This window comes from Nicotiana tabacum, chromosome 3, assembly GCF_000715075.1.
Source record: "Nicotiana tabacum cultivar K326 chromosome 3, ASM71507v2, whole genome shotgun sequence".
Taxonomy (NCBI): Eukaryota; Viridiplantae; Streptophyta; class Magnoliopsida; order Solanales; family Solanaceae; genus Nicotiana; species Nicotiana tabacum.
In genome coordinates, this window is record NC_134082.1 from 52,489,845 (window position 1) to 52,499,919 (window position 10,075).

At 35.7% G+C, this 10,075-nt stretch overlaps 1 protein-coding gene across 3 annotated transcripts; it reads right to left on the minus strand.

The window, feature by feature from the left end:
• Positions 1-583: 583 nt before the first annotated feature.
• LOC107828570 (uncharacterized) lies at positions 584-9,858 on the minus strand. 3 transcript variants are annotated; one of them, XM_016655910.2, is made up of 9 exons: positions 9,607-9,858; positions 7,645-7,749; positions 3,520-3,693; positions 2,506-2,815; positions 1,949-2,116; positions 1,728-1,859; positions 1,562-1,643; positions 1,378-1,491; positions 584-1,276 (listed from the first exon to the last, which is right to left on the minus strand). In XM_016655910.2, the coding sequence occupies exons 1-9, from the start codon at positions 9,668-9,670 to the stop codon at positions 1,148-1,150; spliced, it is 1,278 nt and encodes a 425-aa protein (XP_016511396.1). In that variant the 5' UTR covers positions 9,671-9,858; the 3' UTR covers positions 584-1,147. The 3 variants fall into 3 exon arrangements, with proteins under 3 accessions (XP_016511396.1, XP_016511397.1, XP_016511398.1); XM_016655911.2 differs by having other exon boundaries at positions 3,520-3,636; positions 9,607-9,819; XM_016655912.2 differs by lacking the exon at positions 7,645-7,749 and having other exon boundaries at positions 9,607-9,837.
• Positions 9,859-10,075: the final 217 nt, after the last annotated feature.

Consider the following 10,075-nt stretch of genomic DNA (forward strand, 5'->3'; position numbering starts at 1 on the left):
TCTCAAAAAAAGAAAAGAAAAAAAGAGAGGCTAAATTGAAGTCTTGGGTTCTAAGAGATGCGTATTATTATATACTTCTTCCAATGTAGGTATATTGTCTTCTAACTGTTTTACATCTGAAATATTCAAAGATAATTTATAATATTCCAACCAGTAAATTCCCTCTATATATTGCTCCACTAAGTAAAGACCTAAAAGGACACAAGTGCGATAGCAAGGGTTTGAGTAATCTATATAGCAAGGGTTTGAGTGAAAGTAAACTTACAAACTGAATATAAATCACAAATAATTCAGTGACACAGTGTGAGAAAAGAAAAATTGTTTTTGTGTGGAATTAAGTGGAATGATTTTGAACTGATCCAAACCGCAAAAGTGATGGTTCAAAGAGAAGTGCGATATGAGGAATATGAAAATGATAGCAACCATTTAGAATTGACCAATTATGAAGGTTACTTGAATCATCTCTCATCTTGCTTCTACATTGTCCCAAATACAGACTGCAGTACACCATTTAAGGGGCAAAAACAAATGCAAAACTGTCTCTTTTTTTTGTTTCCACCATCAAGAAATAATACCCATGTCATGCTTTTTACGAAATCATCATCAGTCAACTGGGATCAGAATAAAAAGGAAAACGATCCAAGGGTAACCCATAGATATGAACAAACAACCCAAAAACTCCTAATCATCCTACGTCAGTACTAATTCATTACATAGCAGCTCCAAAAAATTAATAATTAAGAATTCTTACAATGTACTAGTAAAAGCTCACTCCATAAAGGAGAGTAGCAGCAGCAGCTAGCTTTCCACAGCCCTAAAAAGCAAAGGCGCAGATGATAGCAGCAATTGATCCAAAGGCCATATAGGTGTTAAAGTTCAATGAAGCACAATTGAACAAGTAGGGGTAGCAGGAGCTTCAACTTCTGGAACTGGGATCTGGAGGAGAATGATCCATATTTGAACCCATTTTATCCAATTTTTATACAGGATTATATGGATTGGTTGATATTTGAACCCGTTTTATACAATTTTTATAAAGGGTTATATGGAAATGGATTGATCCATATTTGACCCAGTTTAAATAAATTAATTATCCTCCCATTTTTAGTTGGGAGGGTTGGATGGATACTTGCTTATTTTACAAGCACTAATCTAGACACACTACATCTCCGTCATCTAGGAGGCATTCATCAGAATCAGAAGTACTCGTAATAGTAGATTGCAGTTCTTGGCAAAAGCATTCCAACCGTTCAAGAGTAAACCAGTCTTCTGTCATCTATAAAGCAACACCAAATTGCAAAAAGCATCCAGTTATAACAAGGATTATGTAATTTCTAGAAATGTAAGAGTGTGAAACTTTCGTAGAGAGGAACTTACAAAGTAAGGGTAACCCTTCGAGATGCTAAAATTTTCTGGAGCACTCTCTAAGAAGAGGTTTATGTAGTACAAAACAAAATTGCCACAGTCTTCATCATTTCTCTGCTGCGGAACCTGAAACCTTTTATATGAGTATGGCATTGCAAAAGCACCGAGATTAGACAACGGCACATAATATTGTCACCTTTGGAATCATTAGAGGGATTTTCCTTATCTGGTCCTTGGTTTCTGGCCTGTGCTCTGCTTTGAATATGTCTATAACAAATCTGCAACGAAAACACTGCTATCTTAATGGATTATAATTTCAAAGTAAGCCCAGAATGGAACAGTGGGCTGAGAGAAAGAAATACTTTCTGATCCCAGGTTCAAGTCTCTCAGGATTTGCCATCTGCAAAGAATCAAGCAACAACATGCAAGGACTTCTTGCTTTAGATTGTAAACTTTCATCAAGGTGACAAAAGATCAGGAGACTCCAGTGACCCCTGCCAATGTGGGAACTCAGTCTATAGAGACATCTAAATTGTAGAATTCTACATAATCATACAGCTAGTACATATGAAGAAATACTTACCACATAACAATGGGAACAAAAATATACTTTTTTGAGAATATGTTCTTTTTTGTAATCCAATTCAACACCTTAGCTTTGTGAGAACGTTCTGAGTACAAGGAGAACCACAAGCTGTCAAGGTATGTAAATGAGTTCTTCCTATCTTCTGGATGCCATTTCCATATGCTCCTATAAAAAACCCCAAAAGTTAGGCTCACAAGAGAAAGTCATAAGTCATGGTGTTCTTGCACTCTGTTTGTTCCATAAATTTAGGAGAGGGTAAAGGAGAGAAAGTTCATTGGTAGTATTCATCATTCACCTCCGATTGTTTGAAACAGATGGAAAGGAAGTAATATACTTCCTCCTTCCGTCCAATAACGGAGGGGCTAAAAAAGCAGACTTGGAGGGGCTCCAACCTCTCTATATTTACTTCTCTTCATCTTTTACTTCCTTACCAAACAAGAGAAATAACCTTTTAAATCTTTTTTTTTAACTTACCCATCACCAACCTTTTCTCACCCCAACCAAACATAGTGTTAGATTAGGACATTTAAGGAAAAAAAGTCATAAAAACTTACTCCAAGTACCGCTCAAACTTCCATGAGCCTAACCCCTTTTGACTGTTGTTCCTCCTTGATTGACCATGAAAACGAGAAGTATGCTTTGGGATAACTTCAGAATACCTTGTATCAGCTGTTATCTTACTTTTCCGTCTTTTTTGCGAACGTGCACGTGGTTTAAACTGCGAACAACAAGAAGCTTGCTCTGGGATAACTTCAGAATGACTTGTATCAGCTGTCACCTTACTTTTTCGTCTAAGTGCACGTGATCGTGGTCTGATCTGTGACGTACTTGGGAGTTCCGTATTAATCCTTTCCTCATCAGTTGCTGGGGTGGTAAATTAAGATATCAGCTTTGCAACTTTGAAATAATTAGCACAACGTTGATTTCCATGCTCTAGGAGGGGGAAACAATGTTGCTCCTTCCCACTTCTCTTTTTCTTTGATCGGGTAAAGTTAGACTTCATAAAATAAGCATCCAAGGGATGCGACAGAGTACAAAAAAGGCATTTTATCTTCCTTATTAAATGGTTTGTTATCTAAGACACTGTTTTCACTATTTTGATATCTTATGTTCTTCTCAACTGATTTATTCGTATGTAAAAGAAAAAAGGACCTGTAAAAAATTAGGATAGAACTCAGTGAACAATGATAGTAGCAGGCAAACAGACAATATACGGTATTAATGTGCCAAGAAATCGTAGGGGTGAAAAAGTGAAAATTACAAGATTATAAGGACTGGAATGTACCTTACCCAAGAACATAGAGGATCTTACACCAGAAATCCTAATTTAACTCTCCGTTAGATAATCCTTTTTGTCCCAAACTTATATCAAATGCAGGTCTTATTTAAGTGTTGATCCGAATTTGAAGAAAACTAAATTTACAACAAACCATATAGACTACATGAAATGAATAAAGGTGCAGACAAATGCTTATTCCAATGTTAATAGACTAGAATCCTTAGAAATAAATATACACAAGTCAGCAAGCTGATCAAACAAATGTAATGTTGCAGAGTATTAGTAGTACCAGAAGATTGTAGTCCTCCCTTTGATCTTTGCCGCCGAGGGACATTTTTACGCAATGAGCAGTATTGATTGAAGCTACTTGTTTCTTCAGGTACATGGATGCCTTTTATGTTTTGATCTGCATGAGTATGTATATCGGCTTGCTGATGATTCACAATTTCAGGGGCAGAAGATTCTACAACAAACCAAGCAATCGAATCGCCAAATAAACTTTGTGATCTCATACTAAAATGAACACATACTACAAGGGACTCTTACAAAATTTCGGGGATTATTTTTCTATCAAAGTTCACATCATAAAAGCACAAAATGATGTGGAAAAGACCTAGATATAAAGTATCCATTTTCATGGACTCAAAGACTACTTAAAAGAGTCATTATACCAGGTGTTGCGAAAAACTAAAAACTTACTCATACAGATATAACTAGTACAAGCTAAGTTGCTTTGAGAAAGGTTTTCATACTTCCTTCGAATGTCATGAACAATAAAACCATAGAAACTAATGATGCTTAGATTGAAATAACAGTAAAATTTAGACACTTCTTATAGAAGAAAAATGAGAGGAGACCAACTTCATTTTCCATCCCAGTCCCAAAATAAGAAGGTTTGTTTAGCGTTTTTCTGTGGCCGATTTTAGTCTGTGGACTCGAAACGTCTAACTTCATGTTTTTTTATCCCGATATAGTTGTTGCATCCTTCTGCTTATAAAATGAACACAAGTAAAATATCAATTTACAATTCCCCCACCTTAAGCATCCTATAAACCTTTCTGCAAACTCTGTAGCTTGATGAGGCAAGAAAGCAGGCAGGGTTAAATTTTTTTAAAAAATAAAAATATATTCCAACTAGCTCAAGCCCACTGTCACAAAGGTGTAGTTGGTGTGATGGTACCTTGCACCCACTAACTTAAACTTCAGCATCTGCCTCTGTTTAACATTGTTGCTTTAAGGTTATAAGGTACAACAGAAGCATCCAGTTTTTTTGAGGGAAATGACAAGTGAAGAAGTTTATATAGGGTGATAGTTGTTTAACTCGATTGCTTTTGACAGACTAAATTGACTACTTTCCTCTAAATGAAGTTTCATGTATTTGGTGCATTTGCAACAACATAATGAATGCATTCAGAATTAAGTTATATTTTCTATCAATCAATCAACTAAGCCTCAACTTCAAACTAGTCAGTGTCGATTATACGACGAATCTTTTATATCCATTCCGGTCCATTCATTCCATACTCAAGAATTTGTCCCAAATGAGACAATTAGGAATTTTCTAATACTGTAGTTTTTTCTAATCTCACACTTATCCTACACTACACTGACATCAAATCTTTAATTAAACTAAAAATTCTCTGTAAAGCATGAAACTTAATGTAAGTGTAACAACAACTGAGTCCTATTTTTAATTAAATGGCCCCCCCAATATGTTATACTCTTTCTTTTTTTAGACTATCCCAAAAGAGATTGATACCTTTCTATATTTGGAAAACAATCTAACTTTGAACTTCTCATTTTACCCTTAATGAGATGATTTATGAAAACACAAATATATTTTTTTTATAAGGTAAATAATAAACACACAAATACACATTTTTCCGAGAATATGTTCTTTTTTGTTACGGAAAAGGATCAAAAATGTCCTTGAACTATTGAAAAAGGTTTTAAAATACCCTTCATTCACCTATTGGTCTAAAAATACCCCTCCATCCACCTTTTTGGTTCACATATTCCCTTTGACCGTTAGGTCAATGTTGAATTAAAAATAATAATTATTTAAATTCCACATGGCAACTTCTTATTGGCCAAAATTAAAACATCTAACACATTAGAAAGACCCACCCATATCTACCAGTTTTTCATACTAACCCGCTTCAAATACTAACCCGACCCAAACAAAAAGTTCAACTAAAAAAAAGAGGCCCCAAAATCTACCAAAACCGTGACATAGAAAGTTATATGATTTCAAAATCTACAAAGTATATCACTACCAACTCGTCGCTACATCAAGTGAGCTCCAAGAAGATTGATATCTTTCTCCTAGTTGTTCCAAAAAGGTTAAAATCCAGTTCCTCAATGCTTGGAAATGCAGAATATCCGGAAGCACCTACTTGGGAACTTACTCATATAAGCTCTTTACTAGCACCGCGTCGTTTAGGAAGAACAAATTGGTAATGTTGCCACGCGGGGGCGTCTTTTTTATTTTGAACTTTTTATTCGGGTCAGGTTAGTGTTGGGGCGGGTTAGTCCGAAAAAACGAGTAGATATGAATGAGTCTTTCTAATAGGTTAGATGTCTTAATTTCGACCAATAACAAGTTGCCACGTGGAATTTAAATAATTATTTTTAAAATTCAGCATTGACTGATGAAGGATATTTTTAGATCTTTTTCAATAGTCCAGGGGCATATTTGACCCTTCTCCATTTTTGTTATCCAATTCAACACCTTAGCTTTGTGAGAACGTTCTGAGTACAAGTAGAACCACAAGCTGTCAAGGCATGTAAATGAGTTCTTCCTATCTTCTGGATGCCATTTCCATATGCTCCTATAAAAAACCCCAAAAGTTCCCCCAAAAAAAAAAAAGTTAGGCTCACAAGAGAAATTGACAAGTCTTGGGTTCTTACACTGTTTGGTTCCATAAAGTTGAGGAGAGGGTAAAGGAGAGAAAGTTCATTGGTAGTAGTATTCATCATTTCCTCCTTTCCATCCAATCTTGGAGGGCCGCCGACCTCTCTACATTTACTTCTCTTCATCTTTTACTTCCTTAACAAACAAGATAAATAACCTTTTTAATCTCAATTTTTACTTACTCTTCAGCAACCTTTCCTCACCCCAACCAAACATAGAGTTAGATTACAAAAGTACTCCAAGTAGCGGTCAAATTTCCATGAGCCTAACCCCTTTTGACTATTGTTCCTCCTTGAACCATGACAGCAAGAAGTAGCAGTGGGATAACTTCAGAATGCCTCGTATCAGCTGTTATCTTACTTTCCACCTTTGACGTGAACATGGCCGTGTTTTGAACTGCGAACAACAAGAAGCTTGTGTGGCATAACCTCAGAGTGGCTTGTATCAGCTGTCACCTTACTTTTTCGTGTTAGTGCACATGATCATGGTTTGAACTGCGACATACTTGGGGATTCCATATTAATCCTTTCCTGATCAGTTGCTGAGGTGGAAAATTAAGATATCAGCTTTGCAACTCTGAAACTATTAGCACAACATTGATTTCCATGCTCTAGGAGGGGGAAGCAACATCGCTCCTTCCAACTCCCTTTTTCTTTGATCAGGTATAGTTAGATTTCATTCAATAAGCATCCAGGAGATACTGAGTACAAAAAAGAGGCTAGCTCCTGTACATTATTAACTCCTATCTAAAAACTCAATGCTCCTTCCCGCTCACAAATCTTGATATGGAAAATCTGAGTAAACAGATATATGACCTTCAAGGTTAGAATGGATTATAGCATTGGGCAGTAGCTTAATCATTGCTTTGACAGTAAATTGAAGAGAAATAGCCTGCCACATCACCCACCCTCCACACAAGAACCCAACCCTCTCTATAGAAGTTGCAAGATTGATGGGAAGTTTCTTATCTTCCTTGTCAAGTGGTTTGTTATCTGATACATCGGTTTCACTATTTCGATCCATTATGTTTTGTGATTTGTTCTTATCTAAAAGGGAAAAAGGTAAAAGAAAACAAAAAGTTCTACTAAAATTAGGATAGAACTCAGTGAATCTACGACAGCAGCAGACAAATAGATAATACACTGTACTAATGTGCCAAAAATCGTAAGGGTGAAAAGTGCAAATACAAAATTATAAGGACTAGAAATGTACCATACCCAGAAAATGTTTAGAATATTATGCCAGAAATCCAAATTTAACCCTCCATTAACCTAACTCTTTTTGTCCCAATCTTATATCAAATGTCGGTCTTATTTATGCGTTGATCTAAATTTGAAGAAAACTAAATTTACATCAAACTAAATAGACTACATGAAATGAATAAAGGTGCAAACAAATGTTTATTCCAATGTTGAATAGACTAAAATCGTCAGAGATAAAGATACACAAGTCAGCAAGCTGATCAAACAATATGTAAAGATTGCAGGGTATTAGTAATACCAGAAGTTTGTAGTCCCCCCTTTGATCTTTGCTGTCGAGGGACATTTTTATGCAATGAGCAATTTCCGGATTGCTGATGATTCACAATTTCAGGGGCAGAAGATTCTACAGCAAACAAGGAATCGAGTCGCCAAATAAACTTTGTGATCTCGTACTAAAAATGAAACATACTACAAGGGACTCTTTCAAAATCATGGAGATTATTTTCCTATCAAAGTTCACATCATTAAAGCACAGAATGATCTCGATAACACTTGGATATGAAGTGTCCATCTTCATAGACCAAAATGGAGTACTTAAAAGGGTCACTATACGAGGTGTTACCGAAAACTAAAAACTTATACAGATATAGTACAAGCTAAATTGCTTTCAGAAAGGTTCTAATACTTCCTTAAATGTAAAATGCGAGAAGACCAACTTTATTTTCCTCTCGAGTCGCAAATAAGAAGGTTTATTCAGTGTTTTTCTGTGGCTCATTGTAGTCACTGGATCGGAAACTTCTAACTTCACATTTATTTATAAAGATGCAGCTTCATTCCTCTGCTTATGGAATCAACAGTTTTTTTCTAATGGAATCAAAAGAAATAAAATATCAATTTACAATTCCCCCATCTTAGGCATCCTATAGACCTTTCTGCAGACTCTGCAGCTTAGGAGGCTAGAAAGCAGGCAGGGGGGGATGTAAGTAAGTGGCAGTGGGAGTGCAGCTTAGCCTCTACATGTTTAGTCAAAAAAATTCAAAGAATATATATTCACTACTAAGCCTACACCCATTATCATAAAGGCATAGTGGGTGTCACGATACTAGCACCCGCTAACTTGAACTTCAGCATCCACCACTGTTTGACGGTGTTTCTTTAATGTTAAGGTACAATAGAAGCATCCAATTCTTTCGTGGAAGGAGTTACATATGGAAGGACAAGTGAAGAAGTTTATAGGGTGATATGATTGTTGGCTAACTTGATTGCTTTTGAAGGTCTAAAATGGCTCCTTTCCTCTGAATGAAGTTGTGTATTGGGTGCATTTGCAACAACATAAGGAATGTATTCAGAGCTAAGTTATACTATCAATCAACTAAGCCTCAACTTCAAACTAGTCAGTGTTGATTATACAACGAATCTTTTTATATCCATTCCATATTTAGGTCCATTCATTCCAATACTCAAGAATTTGTATCAAATTGAGACAAATTAGTAATTTTCTGATACAACGTTTTTTCTAGTGTCACACTTATCCTACACTACGCTGACATTCAAATCTCTAGTTAAACTAAATTACTCTCGGTAAAGCATGAAATTTAATGTAAGTCCTACTTTTAAATTATCATCTCAAAAAAAAAAAAAGTCCTACTTTTAAATAAACGGTACTCCTTCCATCCCAACTTATGATATTCTTTCTTTTTCAGTATGTCCCAGGAAAGAATGATAACTTTGTATATTTGAAAAATAATTTAACTTTGAATTTCTCAATTTATCCCTAATAAGATGATTTATAGCCACACAAATATATATGGCTTGTTTTAGATCACAAGTTTCTAAAGTCTTTTTTTTCTTAAACTTTGTGTCTAACAAAAACAACATATCCTTTCCTCAAAATCATTTTTTTCTTTTTTTCTTCTAAAAGCTTGACCAAACCCTTCAACTTTGAAAAGAAATACTTTTTCTTAAAAAAAAAAAAAATTTGCCTTGAAGAAACTTGGCCAAACAGGCTATTAGCTAAGTCCGCATAAATTCTACTATTATACTTTAAAAAGCAATTTCAGAACTTGCCCAACTAAAGTTACAAACTTTATTAGGAAGTTGATTAGCTGTTCTAGCAACGCAAATAAACGTGATTCCGATCAAGCCCTAGTTCACCCGATAATTGAGAGAAAAGAAATCCTTTTCTTTTTTTACAACTACAAGGTGAAAATTAAAACCTTCTCACTGGAAGATAGAAGAAGAAGATTGAGTGAAGAGGTACCTGAAGGGTTAAGAAGGGTGCTGTTAGTGCTCTTTGCCGTCCCTCGACGCTTGCGCTTCGACATTGTTGTTGCACTATTTCCGACTGAGTTTCACCTGGCTTTCGATGGAGGAAAGACCAAATACCATAGGATTGTCAAATGTATTCAATGAAACAGCCTCTCTAGCCCATCGGCTCTCTGCCCCATCGGCCACCAAAGGTAAGTGTGGGTGCACACTATCCTCCAACCTTGTTGTTGTCGTTATTGTTGTCAAATGTATTCAATTTAGAAGTTTTAAATTACAAAATAGCATGATCTTGCAAGTTGTTGGGATTAATCATTCAAAAATAGTTGGCATTTGCCAAATCATTAAAAAATAATCATTATTTTGCTGCAACAAAGACCGGTCCAGCATAATATACTAGAGTTCGGTGCACCTGTATATGAACTTCCAGCATATTATGCTGGACCGGTATACTTTGCTAGCTC